This window comes from Sceloporus occidentalis, unplaced genomic scaffold (genome assembly GCF_023333645.1).
Source record: "Sceloporus occidentalis isolate IW3139 unplaced genomic scaffold, rSceOcc1.0.p SCAF_4, whole genome shotgun sequence".
NCBI classification, from domain to species: Eukaryota; Metazoa; Chordata; class Lepidosauria; order Squamata; family Phrynosomatidae; genus Sceloporus; species Sceloporus occidentalis.
The window spans coordinates 69,568,713-69,587,878 of record NW_028316984.1 but is presented as its reverse complement, the minus strand read 5'-3'; the positions used below and the strand labels follow the sequence as shown (position 1 = coordinate 69,587,878).

General features: G+C 45.9%; 1 protein-coding gene across 3 annotated transcripts in view; it reads right to left on the bottom strand.

Annotated features, from left to right (window-relative positions):
* The window catches only part of HSPBAP1 (HSPB1 associated protein 1), an 87,562-nt gene extending 68,396 nt beyond the window's left edge, over positions 1 to 19,166 (bottom strand). For 2 of the 3 annotated variants that reach the window (XM_089523338.1, XM_089523340.1), the window contains exon 1: positions 19,077 to 19,166. In XM_089523338.1, the coding sequence (XP_089379464.1) occupies positions 19,077 to 19,107 (31 nt within the window). In that variant the 5' untranslated portion in view covers positions 19,108 to 19,166. Of the gene's footprint in view, positions 1 to 17,371; positions 18,015 to 19,076 lie in introns of those variants that run through there. The other variant, XM_089523339.1, reaches the window with a different exon arrangement.

Below are 19,166 nucleotides of genomic sequence, written 5' to 3'. Positions count from 1 at the left end.
ATGGTTATTTCTGAATGTGTGCCTTACTCTTATCAGACCAAAGTTAGCATGCCATCCAATTCTTAAATCATATCTTTCACACTCCAGAAGTCTCTCATCTCTAAGTAAAATCAATTCCTTCAGCCAAATAACACAACATTCCTCGTAATACAATCTAATGTTGGGAAGTCTCAAACCATAACTTTATTTAGCACCATATAAAGTTTTAAGTTTTATTCTTGCTCTCTTTGATTCTGGATATTTGTTTCTGCTATTATAGAAAGGCTATTCAGTTTTTTAATAATGGGTACCATTTGACAATAAAATCAATGTCTTGGCAAAACATTTGCTTTTATTTCTGCAGTTCTCCCCAAAAGGGATAAATTTAACTTTCCCAAATTTTCTAAATCTCTTTTAATTTCTCTCCAGATTTTCTTTATATATAATTATTTTGACATAACAAATTGTTGTTCTTTGTAATACTAACTCCCAAATATTTGATCCCCTTTTTCACTTTAAAGGGAGAAAGGACAGTCAGTTCATTTTCCTATTTTGAAGTCATATTTTAATCAGCATCTTTGTTTTGTCACAATTCATTTTAAATCCAGAGCATGCCACTAGGGTTGCCATAACCCGGCTGCAACTGGGTTTTTCCCGGTTTTGGCGGCACCTGCCCGCTCCCGGCACGGGTGCCATCCAAAAACCGGGTAAAGCCCGGTTGCAGTGGGGTTGCGGAGCAACCCGGGGGGCCTCGCTGCCCTCCTCCTCCTCCACCGCGCATGGCCGCGCGGAGGAAGAGGAGGGCAGCGAGGCCTGGGACGGAGGAGGCTGCAGGGAGGTGGTGCCTCCTGCCCGCAGCCACGCCAACCTCCCCGCCTCCCTGCAGCCTCCTCCCTCCTTCCTGGCCTCCGCGGAGGCCAGGAAGGAGGCGAGGCCCCGGCGATTGCCCGTGGCCTGGCCCTTCCTCCGCGGCCTCCGATCGCGGTGAGGCCCGGGGCCCAGGCGGGGAGGGAAAGCCTCCTTAAGTGGAGGCTTTCCCTCGCCGCTTGGCCTCCGCTCCCCTCTGCAGGAAAATGTAGGACAAAATTTTCAAATGTAGGACACATTTCCTGTGGCCTACATTTGAAAATTTTGTCCTACATTTTTCCCGTTTTGGACGTCCGGAGTTATGGCAACCCTACATGCCACCAACACCTTAAAATATTCCAGCAATGCATTCATTGAATCAAATGGATTTTGTTCTATTATAGTATTGTTGAATTTTCACCATAATATGTATAAAACCCAGCAACTTCTAGATCTATTGTTCCATCAGCATTCTATTAAGCCTACAAAGGCCACAGGACAAAGAATTGCAAGCGTCGATGAAATATCTAAATAGATTTTCATAGACATTAATTGAAATCAAACTCCAAGATGTTGTTGTTCCTGTTGTGTGCCTTCAAGTCATTTCTAACTTATGGCAACCCTAAGGCAAACTTATCACAGGATTTTTCTTAGCAAGATTTGTTTGGAGGGGGTTTGCCATTGCCCTCCCGAGGCTGAGAGCATGTGGCTTGCCCAAGGTCACCCAGTGGCTTTCATGGTCGAGGTGGGAATCAAATCCTGGTCTCCAGAGTTACAATGGAACACTCAAACCACTATGCCACATTCCAATGAGATAACTTCATAAACCTTAAGTGTTCTTTTCAAAATTTCAGAATGAGACAAAATTGCTTATTTCAGCAAGGCAAAACTTAGAATGAGAATCAAGGATCTACATTTTTGCAGGATTAAATTCTAAAGCCTTCACTGGAAATCTCCTATCTGCACAATGGAAATTAATACAAACCAGAGAAGGCAGAGAAAGGATGTATGTGAAAGAGAGAAAGAAAGAGAAAGAGTGAAATGGTTGCCTTTTGCTCAGTGGTGCTATAGGTCAGCTTTTATGTTATAATCTTCTTTCATGGGTAGCAGACCACTTGACAGTGTGACATTTCGAAGACTGAGATGGCACAGAGCCTTAGCCCTTGGCTTCCCCCTCTGCTATGTTATACCTTCAAGGCATAAGGGGAAAGAGGTTGTCTCACAGGAGTTGTATTCCCTGCCATATGTTGTCTCTTATCTTAGCAAAGGGGAAATCTGTGGGTTATCAAGCAACAGTCTGAGCACAAAGAAAGCAAGATCAGACAGAGAAACATGTCCAGCTGTGAGCAACAACTGTAGACACAGCTGCAATGTATAGGCAAGTTGACTTTCAGGAGTGATTAACTGGCTGCTGTTGAGTTTATCTCTGTCATGATGACCCCTGGCCAGAGATTAAGGGCAAACCTATTTTTTTAAAAAGTTGTATGGTAAATAGGAATAGTAGAGAACAGGTTGTAAGAACGTGTCTATTAAAATGTCCCACATCTTCATGTTATCAGATTAGATACTAGTACGATTTCATTTATTACAGTTCTAACATACTTTCTGGCATAAATTTATTTTAGTGTAGCAAAGCATGGTGTTAGCCTTCCATGACCTGACAGCTATTCATTTGTGAAACAGAATTATTCCTCATTAACCAGTACACACCTGTGCTTTTGCCCAGTTTGAATTTGAACAAAGTCAATAAACTCACAAAGTTTAGTAATTTTTAAGACACTCGATGTAAGTACATTAAAATTATACAGTTGCCTCTCCGAGTACATGAACTTGAGATCCACAGAATTGGAAATCCATGGAGGGGCGACCGCCATTAATGTGAATGGGGTGCGTGCCCGTGGTGTGCCCCTCGTATGCATGTAACCCATTCAAGCCTATGGGGCTTGAATATGCACACATTTTGGAACTCGCGGGGGGGGGGGGCTGGAACGGATCCCCCACGAGGTCCAAGGGTCAGCTGTATATCCAGGTTATTGTACATATCTAAAATAAATGAATAAATACCAAGAATCTAGGTTATTTTAAATTCACACTTGGCTAATATGTATTTCTTGTTGTTGTTGTTGTTGTTGTATGCCTTTAAATCGTTTCCAACTTATGGCGACCCTAAGGCAAACCTATCAGGGGTTGTCTTGGCAAGTCTGTAGGACAAACCAATATGCCAGAAGAGTGACCTGCACACTTTGGGGGTCTCCAAAACTCATCACCAGACTAGATCATGCAAAATGAAGACGGGGAGAATTAAAACAGAAAATTCCAAAATAAGACCAGATGTTAGGAACACCGAAGAGTAACACAACTGAATTGGATAGCTTCCCTGATGATGCAGTATTGCAATTAGGAATAAGAAAAAATAAAGTGAAATATTTACATTCTACAAAATACATAGAAAACAATAGACAATAATACAAGATAGAATTAGATAAAATAAGTAGGCAACAAATTAAAAACATCCAATATCAAATATCAAATCAAATATCAGATAACAGATAAACAATCACACAATGTCTGGGAATGCTTCCCTGAACAATATAGTCTTCAACTCAGTTTTGAAACTGGTTAAAGAAGTGATGACCCTTGCTTGTGGGGGAAGAAGGTTCCAGGAGTGAGGGGGAGCAAGTGAGAAGGGACGAATCCGGGATGGGGCAGTGGAGATCCTTGACTACTAGAACGGAGGGTACGAATGAGAATGTGAAGAGAAAGAAATTCAGATAAATAAGGAGGGGCCAGCCCATGCAGGGCTTTAATAGTCAACAACAGAAGCTTATACTGAATACAGAAGGGGAAGGGGAGCCAGTGAAGGGATGATAATAGAGGAGAAACATGGTCAAAGCGGAGAGCAGATGTAATAATGTGTGCAGCTGAATGCTGGACAGAAATTAAAGGACGGAGGTGAGAGAGAGGAAGTCCTGCCAGAAGGAGGTTACAATAATCTAATCTCGAGACGACCAGAGTGGGAACCAGAGTCTTGGCAGTAGAGGCCAAGAGAAATGGACGGATTTTAGCAATATTGTAGAGAAAAATCTACAGGCCTTGGCTGTGGGGATACATGACAGAGAAGAATCAAAAATGAAACCAAAACTGTGGGCTTCCTGGACTAGACGAATAGAGATGTCGTCAACAGAAACAGAAAAGGAGTATTGGAGGGTAGACTTAGGTAGAAAGGCAAGAAGCTCCGTCTTGGGCACATTGAGCTTCAAACGCCGATGGCACATCCACTGAGAAATAGCTCTAAGACAAGATGAAACTTACTGTTCAAGCCCCGGAGAAAGGTCAGGGGTGGACAGTACATATACTAAAATTGGGTGGAAAGATACAGCTGAGTGTCACTGGCGTACAGATGATAGGAAAAACCAAAAGAACTAATAAGTTTTCCTAGGGACAATGTGTAATGAGAGAACAGTAGGGGACCCAAAACTAGGGTTGCCATTCATCAGGACCTCCAAACCGGGACAAATGTAGGACAAAATTTTCAAATGTAGGACACATTTTTTTGTGTCCTACATTTGAATAGGAGCCTCCGAGGCTTTCCCTCTGGGCCTGGGCACCGCCCTCGGTGGGGGCAGAGCCCAAACAGGGAGGGACTCCTCCCCTTCAGGGAGGCTTTCCCTGCAGGCCTTGGCCCAAGCTGCGAGGGAAAGCCTCCCTTAGCTTGCCATATCTCGCCTAGGGGTGGGGGCAATCCCGGGGGCGGGACCAAACAGGGGCGGGACCGTGCAGACCCGCCCCAAACCAGGAAAGTCCCGCCCCCAGGCAGGATATGGCAAGCCTACCCAAAACAGAGTCCTGGGGAACTCCAACAGATAACGTAACAGAGGATAAAGTTTGACCACCCGTGACTACTGCAAAAGATCGATCTGACAAATAAGATTTAAACCAATCAAGAACAGAGTCCGAGAATCTGAGGTCAGAAAGTATATCAATTTTTGGGTTTTTTTAATGTTTTGAAAATAAGTGGGTCTCTTGGTATCCACTGGGGCTTGGTTCCAGGACCCCCTTGGGCACCAAAATCCATGGATACACAAGTCCCATTTCACACAATGGTATAGCAAAATGGTGCCCATTATATAAAATGGCAAAATCAAGGTTTGCTTTTTGGAATTTATATATTTTTTGAATATTTTCAAGCCATGCGTGCTTGAATCCGTGGATAAGGAGGGCCAACTGTAGTGTTTCAATTGAATGTATCATCTAATACAGGGGTAGGCAACCTTTTTGAGCCGGGGGCCGGGTTTCTGTCCCTCAGACAACTGGGGGGCCGAAGCCGGGGGGGTGGAGCTTCCACCCTCCGGGGGCGGTGCCACACACTGGGGGTGGAGCTTCCACCCTCCAGGGGCGGGGCCAGCGCTGGAGGCCTCGCCCTCTTTCCGGGCCCCTGACGGGCCCCAGGCCCTGTCAGGGGCCCGCAAAAAAGCCAACGGCAGGCGCCAGCACTAGAGGCCTGGTCCTCTTTGCCAGACCTGCCACCCCCATCTCACATTCATTCTCTTTTCTTCCTCCCTTTTCCTTCTTCCATCTCCTTTTCTCGTTCTCCCACTTCCTTCCCTCACTCCCACTCTTTTTCCTTCCATCCGTCTCTCTCTTCCTCCCTTTTCCTTATTCTTCCCTTTCTATTTCCCTTTCACCTTCTTACTACCCTTCCATGCCTTTCTTCCTCCATTTCCTTTATTCCCCCTCTCTCATTCTCCCTTTTACTCTTTCTTTCTTTCCTTCCATTCATCTTTCTTCCTCCCTTTCTTTTATTTCCCCTTTCTTCTTTCCCTCCATTCCACCTCTTCCTTTATTTCCCTCTCCCTTTCTCTTCCTCTTTCCTTCTTCCTTCTCTCCTGTCTTCCTAGCTCCCTTCCCTTCCCCCCATCTCTCTCTCCACACCTCTTTCCTTCCTTCCTTCTTTCCCTTCCTGCTGGAGGCAGAGGTCCATCCCTTCTTCCTTCCCATCTCCCCTTCTCTTTCTCCTTCCTTCCTTCCCTATGTCTCCCTTCACATCCCCCTTTCCCTCATGTCTGTCTTCCTCCCTCCCTCCCCCATCTCTCCTTCCACACATCTTTCAATCCTTCTGGCCTTCATTTCCCCCTTCCTTTCTTCTTTCTTCCTGGCTCTCTTCTCTTCATCTCTGCCTCCACACAGCTCTTTCTTTCTTTCTTTCTTTCTTTCTTTCCATCCCTTCCACTCTCTCTCCTTCCTTTCATCTCTTTCTTTCTTTCCACCCATCTTTCTCTTATTTTCCTTCCCCTCCCTTTCTCATTCTCCCCTTTCCCTTTCTCTCCCTCCCTCCACCTCTCTTCCTTCCTTTCTTTCCTTCCATCCGTCTCTCTCTTCCTCCCTTTTCCTTATTCTTCCCTTTCTATTTCCCTTTCACCTTCTTACTACCCTTTCATGCCTTTCTTCCTCCATTTCCTTTATTCCCCCTCTCTCACTCTCCCCTTTACTCTTTCTTTCTTTCCTTCCATTCATCTCTTTCTTCCTCCCTTTCCTTTATTTCCCCTTTCTTTCTTCCTTCCCTCCATTCCACCTCTTCCTTTATTTCCCTCTCCCTTTCTCTTCCCCTTTCCTTCTTCCTTCCCTCCCTCCTGTCTTCCTAGCTCCTTTCCCTTCTCCCCATCTCTCCCTACACACCTCTTTCCTTCCTTCCTTCTTTCCCTTCCTGCTGGAGGCAGAGGTCCATCCCTTCTTCCTTCCCATCTTCTCTTTCTCCTTCCTTCCTTCCCTATGTCTCCCTTCACATCCCCCTTTCCCTCATGTCTGTCTTCCTCCCTCCCTCCCCCATCTCTCCCGCCACACATCTTTCAATCCTTCTTGCCTTCATTTCCCCTTCCTTTCTTCTTTCTTCCTGGCTCTCTTCTCTTCATCTCTGCCTCCACACAGCTCTTTCTTTCTTTTCTTTCCATCCCTTCCACTCTCTCTCCTTCTTTTCATCTCTTTCCTTCTTTCCACCCATCTCTCTCTTCCTTTTCCTTCCCTCTCCCTTTCTCATTCTCCCCTTTCCCTTTCTCTCCCTCCCTCCACCTCTCTTCCTTCCTTTCTTTCCTTCCATCCGTCTCTCTCTTCCTTTTCCTCCCACCCTTCCTTTCTCATTCTCATTCTCCCTTCTCCCCATCTCTCCCTCCACACCTCTTTCTTTCCTTCCCTCCTTTCCACTTTCCTTCCTTCCTTCCATCTCTTCTTCTTTCCCTATCTTTCTCCCTTTCTTTCTCTCCCTTCCACTCTCTCTCCTTCCTTCCTTCCTATCCTCCCTTCCCTCACCTGCTGGAGGCAGAGGTCCAGGAAGGAGGAGGCCAGCGGCTCCCCAAAGGCCCCGTCCGCTCGCGTGATAGACCTTTGGCCTCTCCCGCGAGCGAGCGGCGCCTTCGGCCACTCGCGCGAGCGGCCGCTTGCCCGACAGGGAGGAAGCCGGCAGCCCCCCAAAGGTCCTGCCCGTTCGCGTGCGAGACCTTTGGCAGCTCGCGTGCGAGAGAAGAGGCCAGCGGCCCCCCCAAAGGCCCCGCCCGCTCGCGCGCGAGACCTTTGGCCTCTTGCGCGAGCGAGCGGCACCTTTGGCCTCTCGCACGAGCAGCGGCTCGCGTGAGAGAGAAGAGGCCAGCGGCCCCCCCAAAGGCCCCGCCCACTCGCGAGACCTTTGGCCTCTTGCGCGAGCAGTGGCTCGCGCGCGAGAGAAGAGGCCAGCGGCCCCCCAAAGGCCCCGCCCACTTGCGAGACCTTTGGCCTCTTGCGCGAGTGAGCGGCACCTTTGGCCTCTCGTGCGAGCAGCGGCTCGCACAAGAGAGAAGAGGCCAGCGGCCCCCCCCAAAGGCCCCGCCCGCGCGCGCGAGACCTTTGGCCTCTTGCGCGAGCGAGCGGCACATTTGGCCTCTCGCGCGAGCAGCGGCTCGCGCGCGAGAGAAGAGGCCAGCGGCCCCCCAAAGGCCCCGCCCGCTCGCGAGACCTTTGGCCTCTTGCGCGAGCGAGCGGCACCTTTGGCCTCTTGCGCGAGCAGCGGCTCGCGCGCGAGAGAAGAGGCCAGCGGCCCCCCAAAGGCCCCGCCCACTTGCGAGACCTTTGGCCTCTTGCGCGAGTGAGCGGCACCTTTGGCCTCTCGTGCGAGCAGCGGCTCGCACAAGAGAGAAGAGGCCAGCGGCCCCCCCCAAAGGCCCCGCCCGCGCGCGCGAGACCTTTGGCCTCTTGCGCGAGCGAGCGGCACATTTGGCCTCTCGCGCGAGCAGCGGCTCGCGCGCGAGAGAAGAGGCCAGCGGCCCCCCAAAGGCCCCGCCCGCTCGCGAGACCTTTGGCCTCTTGCGCGAGCGAGCGGCACCTTTGGCCTCTTGCGCGAGCAGCGGCTCGCGCGCGAGAGAAGAGGCCAGCGGCCCCCCAAAGGCCCCGCCCGCTCGCGAGACCTTTGGCCTCTTGCGTGAGCGAGCGGCGCCTTTGGCCTCTCGCGCGAGCAGCGGATCGCACGAGAGAGAAGAGGCCAGCGCCCCTGTCATGCCCAGCCTGGAGGATGGCTTGGAGGACTCAGAGGATGAGCTAGAGCCCCTGGGACCTGAACCTGTAATGGAGGAGCCAGAGCCCCTGGGGCTTGAACCTGTAATGGAGGAGCCAGAGGCTGGCCCTAGTTCTGCTGGAGCAGAGTCTATGGCCCCTCCAGAGATTCAGCAGTCAAGTTTGCCTGGTGCCGAGGCTGTGGACACGGAGGAGGATCTGGGCAGTGTGCCTACCTTCAATGAGCGTCGAGCAGAAAGAGAGGGCCTTCGAAGATCTCGGAGGCTTTATCAGAAGCGTCTTCGTAATCAGACACAGCTGAAGGCCGGCTCCTTGCCTTCTTAAGCACCTAGAGCATGTGTGGTTCTTTGCCAGTGGATATCTGACTCTTTTAGAGGAAAGACTCTGTCTCTGGCTCCTTTGGCTTCTTGTCTTGACTACCCGGAAACCTTGACCTTGGACTGCTTTATCGACCTGCCTATCTGTTGCCCTGAACCTCGGACCGTCTGACAATTCTCTTGGTAATCCCTTTTGGTAGAACTACTGTGAATCTCCAGGACTGTGTAGCTTACACTGACTTTGCTGTGCTGGGAGGGGGTTTGTTTGTTTGGGAACTAGCTGCCTTATCAGCCCTTTGGCTGCTTTCCCGGACAGCCCCCCCGAAAGGCCCCACCCGCTCGCGCGAGAGACCTTTGGCCTCTCGCGCGAGCGAGCGGCGCCTTTGGCTTCTCGCGCGAGCAGCAGCTCGCGCGAGAGGGAGGAGGCTGCCGCCCCCGCAAGGGCCTGGTGCTGCCGCCGATTGCCGCCGTGGCGGCAGCACCGGGCGCGGGCCGGTCCCCTGGCCTTGGCGGGCCGCATGTGGCCCGCGGGCCGGGAGTTGCCGACCCCTGATCTAATACTTTTTAAACTTTTTGTATTCTAGATTGTTTTAGATGTTCTGTTTTAATTTATATTGTAAATGACTGAGTCCCATTGGGGGAAAGCAGGATATATTTTTTTTTTAAAATTAAACAAAATTCAACAATTTGTTCAAAACAGTAAAATAAAATGGAACACTGAATGGAAAGCAGACAACTATTTAAACTTTTCAGTTAATTGCTGGCCATTGTGCGGAACTGGAAAAATAATGAATTTAGCACAGCAGGCTTTCTGGACTGATTCTACATTGTTAAGAAGTTAAATGTACTGTTAATTATTTAGAATAATTTAGCAAATTAGAAGAATTCATTAGATGTCAGCAGTTGTCTTCTGCCAACATATCCTGCTGATTAAATGTGGAGTTTAACAGAGACATTTTAGACTTCTCTTGCAAAGGAAGAACCAGTCCTACTAAAATAACACCCTATTTTTAGAGTAAGCCACATCCAGCTGTTTTTTTCTAACAAACACACAATAATTCTTTAGTCCAACACCTGGGGAGGAGGAAGCTTTGAAAAATAAGCCTTCAGTGATTATAAGCAGTAAAAAAAAAACCCAGAGAGATATGTGTAACAGTGCAATCCTAATTGAAATATGTGATGGCTGTACAGGGTCAAGACTGGGCATAAATGATTTCCACTGGCAGAAATGCTCTTCTGCTAGCTGTTCTCAGAGAACTGCTGATAGGGTGATCTGCTGGTAGAAATAGTCTGCTGGCTAAGGCTGCATCCGCACTGCAGAAATAATCCAGTTTGACATCATTTTAACTACCATGGCTCAAAGCTATGAAATCCTGCTACCTATAATTTTCTGAGACATTCAGCCTTCTTTGTCAGAGAGCTCTGGTGCCACAACAAACTACAATTCCCATAATTTCACAGCATTGAGCCACGGCAGATAAAATTGTGTCAAATTGGATTATTTTGGCAATGCTGATGCAGCCTAAGATTGCCCAGCAAAAAAGCGAAAAAAGGAATGTGTGGTAAAAGAAGCACTGCGTTATACCAGATCCAAAACGTCTCTAGCCCAGGGACACAACTACAATCCCAAGCCATGGTGATGATAGTCCTAAATAATTTCCAAAATCCCCTAGGCTCAAGGGGGTGGGATTTGGCACAGCTTCAGATAGCCTACTGTTGGCTCTGTTGGCCTCTGGCCACCTTGGAACACTTAGAATTACAGCCTTTAAATCCTATCATCCAGGGCAGGTACTTCAAGACCAAAGAAAGAATGGAGCTTCTGATAATGAATAGGGCCTCTGACAATGGTTGATGATATTCTAACTCAGAATGGTAGATCCAATATCTTGGCCCCTCCTAGACACCACAGAAGTAGCCCTTCATTGTCAGGGTGGAACTACTGAAATAGATGTGGTCCCCTCTTTAGTTTTGAGGCACTGACAGTCTCTGAGAATGTTATGCAAAATGCCAGGATCCTGAGAGGGCACCCACAATCAATATTTAATAGGGGAATTTTATTAGCTCAATTACAGCAGTTGAGTGGACTTGGGAAACTCAAAGCAGGGATCAAGCTTGGATATACTGGTTTTGAGAAACAGAATTCCAGAATGCAAAGTCCAGATGTAATTTTTTTTGTAAAAGGAAATCATCATTCATACAAAGCATGCTCACACACATACTCACAAGAACTAACGATATAAAAGGTGGCAGCAGATAGCAACTTTAAAAATTGCAGAAGGCAATACAGTGCTCCCTTCCCTTATGCGGGGGATCTGTTCCGGACCTCCCCCCCCCCCCCCGGTGTAAGGGGAAAATCGCATATGCTCATGCCTCATTGAAAATAATGGGGCCTGTGGATGTGGCACCATTCATTAGATTCTCATGTGGCTTCAGCATATGGTTCCAGTCAGGGGATTCTGTAAAGGGAAATGACTCAGTAGCTGCCAGCAATGCTGAGGAGTCAAGCAAGATACCGATAAAGTGTCTATCTGAATCACAGGCAAGACCAAATTGAGGGTGCCTTGGCAGGCAAATTTACAGGGCAAAATGTATCTGGGGGCAGCTTTTGGGATTAAAATGAAGTTTCCAGGAGAGAGGAATTAGCAGGGAGTTTATAAATGACTGGACAATCATTGCAAATGTCTCTGGACAATGGAGTGTCTCCTCCAGAGGCAAGCGTACAGTCCATCCTTCCCTTACGCAGTGGATCCATTCTGGACCCCTGCATAAGGTTAACGAGAATTTCACATATGCTCAAGCCCCATTTACATGAATGGGGCTTCTGCACATGGCGATGCATGCGCACCACTATCCCTTCCAGGGTGTACTCACCCTTCTTCTGGAGTGGCTTTCAGCATATGCTGAAAGCTGCAACAAGTGTGCCTGTATATAACACGGGCACACTGTACCTGGGTTTCTGTTCATTTGTATGTACCAGGTCTATCACCGTCACTCCTATCAATGAAGGGATTATGAAGATTCTGATCTTGATTGATTTATCCTGGCCATATGCTCTTTATTCCCCCCCACCCCCATATTGAGCCTCCCAAATCTTATTGTATAGTCACGGATGTCCTTATGTGGCATGGCTAGGTTCTGGCACTGGGGGTGCCTTCTTGGCTATGTGCCTAAAACATCTCTTTTGATATCAACTATTGAAAAAGAGGAGGGGTGCATCTATTATTGTGTCATCTGCATATCTTAGGTTGTTATATTCATTCTGTCTTCATGCCTTCTGCCTCTGAGTCTAAGCCTGCTCTGCATACTATGCTTTCTGCATACAAGTTGAATAGATAGGATGATAGTATGCCTGACCTTGCCTGAGGTTTCTTCTTCCCATGTGTCATCCAACCTTTCACATTTTTTGTAAAACCCTTTTGCTGCCCTGTAGAAATGCTTGTCCCATTTCCACATGTACTCCTCTTGTATGTTTGTAAATTTACACAAGATAATCCTGCAGCACTTACAGGTGTCAAGCCATTCCTTTCTCTCGTGTTCATGTATACTTTAGTTTTATAGCAATGTTCATCTTCTGGATCCAACCCAGCCCTTACACTGCAAGGCAACATACCAAGCTGAGATCCTCTTTCATTAATATTATGGTGTCAATGAGGGGAATGCTAAAATGCCATCCAACAGGAGTAAGAGCAAAATTAGCATATTTAGAGATGAATTAGTCCCATGAGTGAAATAATGTTATCAGCTAGCTGCAAGATAAAGCTAATTTGGCTTCCAATATTTTATCAACAGTATGCCATTCCCCACATTAGCTAATTTAGATGGCTCCATAGCCTTCAAATTCAAACAAAATGCTACCTACACCTTGCTAAATTAACTAGAGAGGAAAGGTCACATCCCTTCAGATATATCTGTATGCATGCCATTATGCTATGATACAAAGTAATTTAAATAATATAATTGCAATTAGTTATTTCAATTATGATTTTAATTTACAGAAAATAGACATGAATAAGATTTAATACCTATCCTAAAATATTAATTCTGTCTGAATGGAGTTAAAGCCAGATTTTATTAAAGATAAAAAGGTGGCTTGATCTAAATGACTGAACATGTATTGACTTAATCCATGCTCGTATTTACATTCCTTATTTACCTACTTTCTTATATACTTGACATGACAGTGGTACAGAGAGAGATTATTAGAGTTAGTATTTCCCACAGTACAATAGAAAGAGATTGGCTGGAGATGAATACAATCCAGATTTAGATATCAATGCATGGAACATAAAAATTATTTAAATATCACTTAAGGTGGATAAGACTATGAGAATGTGCAGAGCACCAATAAACTTAATTAAATCTCAAAATACCTTTGGCCTGAAAGTAAAGAACAATGCATTTTAACTAAAGCTGAGACCAGGGGAAAGACCTCATAAAGCTTTGTTGTTGTATGCATTCACGTTATTTCCAACATATGGTGAATCTATCACAGGGTTTTCTGGAGTTGAGTGTGTGTGACTTGCCCTAGATCAGTGGGTTTCCATGGCTGATCAGGGAATCCTGATCGCTAGAGATGTAGTCCAATGTTCAAACCACTACACTAAGCTGGTTCTAATAAAATGCTAGGCAGTCTCAAATAAAAAAGTTCAATAATTTCATAGGCGAACTCTATACATATTTATTTGGAAGTAGTTTTCATTCTGTTCAATGAGGTTTATGTTTTAGTAAGTTTATGTAGTCTTGAAAAACAAAAATACTGTTTAGTACATAAAAGTTATTATCTATCTGTAATGAGAACTACTTATAAAACAGTATGCTATTACAGATACAACACAATGAAATGAACAGAATTTCTTGTTTACTCATAAACCTAAAGATCACTCAGTTTAAACCATCAGAAGAGAAAAGCATAGTAAAACCACACAAGTACATGAACAATAACACCAAACTATAGCAGCCAGTGGTACTAACTTTTTTGTAAGAAGGTAGAAATCTTTAGTGAAGTATTCATTCAATATCAGAATCTTATATGTATTTCTTATTGATTCTTATACAGAGCTGGAATCTCTGGGTTGGACACAGAATTCCTGTAACAGTAATGATGCTCATAAGATGGTCCCACAGGAGGAAAGAGGGGAGAAACCATTTTAACTATCCCATATTTCCCCAGCAGCCTATTATGTCCTCTCACTAGTTGCTTTGGAGAAGCAGGGATCCCTCCAGAACTGAATAGGAAGTGATTCCAGAAGGGGAAAAGTGCATCTGTAGCACCCCTGCTATCCTCCACCTGATCTCAGTCCACTCTGCAAACAGAAGGAGCCCTTCCTTTTGTGCCTGAGATATACTAAAGTTAATCCAAGGGGCATAGGTACATCCCAGGGCTATGGTCTCAAAGCAATTGAGGAAGTCACCTTGCTGAAACTGAACTAGGCTGGGCCTTGATGGGAAATTGCCTAGAAATTCCTTGTTAGCTGCCCTGAGCTCTACAGAAGACAATCAGAATACTGTACAAGCATAAGAAATAAAAGACAAATTGGAGTGCGTCTCCTCAACTACAGTGGGCTTACTTCCAAATCAACATGCATGTGTGCAAGAGGAAGAACAGAAACAGATCAAAGTAATAGCAACACTTAAAAATCTAAATCCAGATATGCTATGCAGGCGGCAGCAGCTGACCAATTCTTCCAAAGATAATCAGCATCAGCTTCAGCTCATTTTTCACCTCCATCTGCATTATCAAAGGCATTGCTAGCACACCTCCCTCTGCTTCAGGGCTAGAGAGCAAGCAGCTTTCACTTGCCCTTACTAAGATAAAATAACCTGACATCATAATTAATTTGAAAAGACGAACTGGTACTTCCACCTTCCTGGATCGCTAGAGTATATGCAATGCATGCAAAAGGTCCTAAGGTCATTATCCCTGAAATCTTTAAACAGAGCAGAGAAAAATCCAGTCTGAAATTCACAAAGGTTGCTGCAAGATAGAGTAGATCAGGAATAGATAACCTAGTGGCCTCCATGTTTTGGATTAAAATTGCAGTCATGACTAATCGTCAAGGATGATGAGTGTTATAGTTCAACCTATTGGGAAAGCAACAGCATGCCAAACATTAAAATAATACCAGAATGACTAAAAGTGACTTAGTATAAAGAAAGTTTCTATCTCTTGATAACTGTGGATTCATGTAACGTTTGACAATAACATTTGTCCATGATCAATTATTACAGTCAGTTACCATCAGATGAATAAATTGACCAGCATGACCACACTATCTCTGAATAACAGATGCTGTGATCGTCCTTCTATTTATATGCAGCTGTAGAAATTTTGGTAGCTCCTCTTGGAAACAGGATGTTCAGTTTTGAATCAAAGTCTTAGCTGGACCTTAATAGAATCCTGCAAGGCAGTTCTAGCAGTCTAGGAGGGTTTAAAGGAATGTATTGTGTATGCCCATAAAAACGGACATGGTATCTACCTAGATTACACTCAGACATTTCTCCTCAGCATATCCCCCTTTCTTCCACATACAGAGAGCGAGGCTGAACCTACACAGGCTAAATAATCAGGTAACCAAAATATTAAAATGGTGAAAGATCTGGAAATCATGCCTTATGAGGAAAAACTTAGGGATTTGGGTATGTTTAGTCTGGAGAAGAGATTGTTAGGAGGTGATATAGTATCCTTATTTAAATATTTGAAGGGATGTCATATTGAGGATGGACTAAATTTGTTTTCTGCAGCTCCAGAGAATAGAACTGAAGCAATGGGTTCAAACTACAGGAAAAGAGATTCCATTAGGAAGAATGTCTGATGGTAAGAGCTGTCCAATAGTGGAATATGCTGCTTTAAAGTGTGACGGAGTCTCCTTCTTTGGAGGTTTTTAAACAGAGGCCAGTTGTTGTGAAAGTTTTGATTGTGTATTCCTACATGGAAGGGGACAACAGGATGGCCCTTGGTGTCTTTTCCAACTCTGTGATTCTAAGATTCTGTGAATGAGTCTTTCCATTGATCCCAGTCCTGTTGGAACACACAACATTCCTCTCCTTCTCATGTGAAAACACTTCTTTTTGATGCCTATGGGCTTTAACAGTTTTTTTTTAAAAAAAACTCCAGCTTACTCTGCTATTTGGGTGAAGAATCATTTTTTAAGAATGTGTCTTTTGCCCCAAATTGGGATCAAAATGGAACCGGGGATCCACGTTGTTAGGCTGTCACTTAGGTCACTTGATCGTTCCTGCCATGCTTGTATCAGAATCCGGAAAAGGCAGTGTTGCCTTTTCAAGGATGTGTGTGTTTGTACGCACATATTCTCAGGTCAATATTTAACCCTTCCCTTCTCTATCACCTTCACTTTATAGAGGAAAAGTTGGGCAAGCAGAATAAAAGAAAACGAAGGCTATTTGATTAAGACAGTGAATATGAGAATAGAAGCATGGGTTGCAGGAATCCAAAATAACTAGCACTAACAATAACTACAACAGCTGCAGTTGTGTGACCAGACATAAACCAACAATGGTAAACACTTGCACACTGTAGAAACACTCTTTTTCACTGATACGGCTACATAATTGGGGTCCTATGTGTAAAACAGGTGTGTGTGGCAGTAAAGGGGTCAAACTGGAGCAGCAGTGGAGCTGGGATGCAGCCTTTGTGTTGATTCAACACTTGGAAAAATTACTTTTTAAAATATTACAACACCCAGAATTCCTTAGTTAACATGGCCACTGTGCCCCCCCCTTTTTTTTTAATAAAGTGTTTTCATCAGTATTTCAAATGACAGATTAAGGAAAATCAGCTCATAGGAAAATCAACTCTTAATGGAGATGTGGTGCTGGAGAAGAGTGCTGAGGATACCATGGAAGGCCAAAAAGACAAATGGAACCTTGAACAGATCAAGCCTGAAATCTCCCTGGAAGCTAAGGCGCGGTACAGACTGCGGAAAAGGGGCTGTCCACAGCCGCCCCTTTCTGTGCCAGGTTAGGGGCAGGGCAGCCTCATTGGCAGCCCAGAGGCCCCAAACCGGTGCTTTCCTAGGCCATGGAGAAGTGGCAAAATGCCGCTTCTCTGTGGCCTGGAAAGAGGTGTCCATGAGGCTTCATGCCCCTGGACACCCGACAGGCGCAGCGAAGAGGAGAAAGGGGCTGCCCACAATGCTTAAAGAGCACCCCAGCACCCTGCAGCGTTGCGGTGGCGTCACTCATGCCCCGGTCCGTGTGGAGGCGGCACGTGTGTGACACCATCGTTGCAGATGGTGTATTGACAGTACACTTCCAAAATGGCGCTGTCCACATGAACTAGGGCTGGGGAGCGTGTGGTTGCTGCGCGTTGCCCAGCCCTAGTTTTGGGCCAAGGACAGCGCTTCTGCACTGTCTGTATCGGGCCCAAGATGATTAAATTGAGGCTGTCGTACTTTGGACACATCATGGGAAGGCACTACTCACTGGAAAAAATATTAATACTGTGGATGGTTGAGGTAGTAGAAAGAAAGGAAGACTATGTGCCAGATGGTTAGACTCAATTAGGGAGGCCATGAGAATTTGCAGGACCTGAGCAGAGCCATGGATGACAGGGGGTTTCATCCACAGGGACACCATGAATTGAGGTTGACACAAAGGCAGTTAACAACAACAACAAATATTCAGATACATAGGAAGCTCCTTTTAAATTGAGTCACACCAGAGATCTGACTAACCCAGTATTGTTGGCACAGATTGAAAGCCACTCTCAAGAGTTTTAGTCACTGTCCAGGAGACACCTGAAATTGAACCTGGGGACCTTTTGTAGGCAAGTGTCTACTCCACCCTCAACCTAGAATCCTGACACGTCTATGGGTGCATCTACACTGGAGAAATGAAGCAGCTTGACCCCACTTTAAGTGCTGTAGCTCCAGATTAGCAATCTGTAAACTGCTCTAAAATCCTTTGTGGCTGAAGTGTGTGTGTGTTGTGTGCCTTCAAGTCGTTTCCGATTTATGGCCATCCCAAGGTGACCCTATCATGGGGTTTTATTGGCAGGATTATTTTGGAGGAGATTTGCCATTGCCTTCCTCTGAGGCTGAGAGAGTGTGACTTGCGAAAGGTCACCCAGTGGGTTTCATGGCTAAGCTAGGAATCAAATCCTGGTCACCAAAGTTGTAATCCAAGACTCAAACTACTACACCAATGATTTCCAAACTTTGGTTCACCAAGTGTTTGGGACTTCAGTTCCCAGAAGCCCTAAATGCTTGGCTAGCAGTCAGGAGTCCTGGGAGCTGTAGTCCAAAATATCTAGAGGTTGAAAGTTTTGGGAATCACTGCATTACACTATGCTGGCTCTCTTGTGGCTGAAGAGTGAGGAGTGTAAATACTCAAATAAATCCTATGGACTTCTGGGATTTATAGTTTTACGAGGTCTCTATCCTTCCCTGTGCAAAAGCACCGGTACCTCCCAAAACTACATATTCCAGGGTTCTGCAGGATGGAGCTGTGTCAGTGCATTATTTCTACAGTGTAGATGCACCTGAGTTTGAGTCCTGACACTGCTATGGCTGCATCTATACTGCACAAATAAGGCCTGTTACAGACAGCCAAAATAAAGCTGCTTCGAGTCACAGTGGAGGTATGGTGTTTCAATGATGCATGCGTGCTAAGAGTCCAGAAGTCGCACCAAAGCCATGCTCCAGCCTGGAGCGTGGCTTTGGTGCAGCTTCTGGACTCTTAGGACGCATGCATCATTGAAACACCATACCTTCACTGTGACTCGAAGCAGCTTTATTTTGGCTGTCTGTAACATGTCTAAGTCAGTTTGACTTTAAAGTGCTGTAGCTCCAAATGAGTTATCTGTGAACTACATATCCCAGGATCTGTAGGATGGAGCCATGGCAGTTAAAGTGGTGTCAGTGTGCATTATTTCTGACTCTGCTGTGGGTGCACCTACACTACAGAAATAAGTCAGTTTGACTAAGGGCTAAAGCGGTGCTAGAGTGTATTATTTATACAGTGCGGATGCACCTGAGCTAGAATCCTGACACTGCTATGGGAGCATCTACACTGCAGAAATAAGTCAGTTTGACTTTAAGTACTGGAGCTCCAAATTAGCCATCTGTGAATTATATATTCCAGGATTCTGTAGGGTGGAGCTGTGGCGGCTAATGCGGTATCAAAGTGCATTACTTCTGCAGTGCGGATGCACCTGAGCTAGAGAGTCTTGACACTGCTATGGGGGTGCATCTACACTGCAGAAGTAAGTCAGTCTGATTTTAAGTGCTGAAGCTCCAAATCAGCCATCTGTAAACTACCAATGCCAGGGTTCTATAGGATGGAACTATGGTAGCTAAAGCGGTTTCAAAGTGCATTATTCCTGCAGTGCAGATGCTACTGGGAGCTTGGTCCTTTTGCATCCCACCCAAGTGGACCTACCAGGCTCTGGAGCTGGGTCCCCCTCGGCCATTGCTCCTCTCCTTCCCGCCTCCAAGCCTCCCAAATCCGAAAGAGAACCTCCTCCCTTCA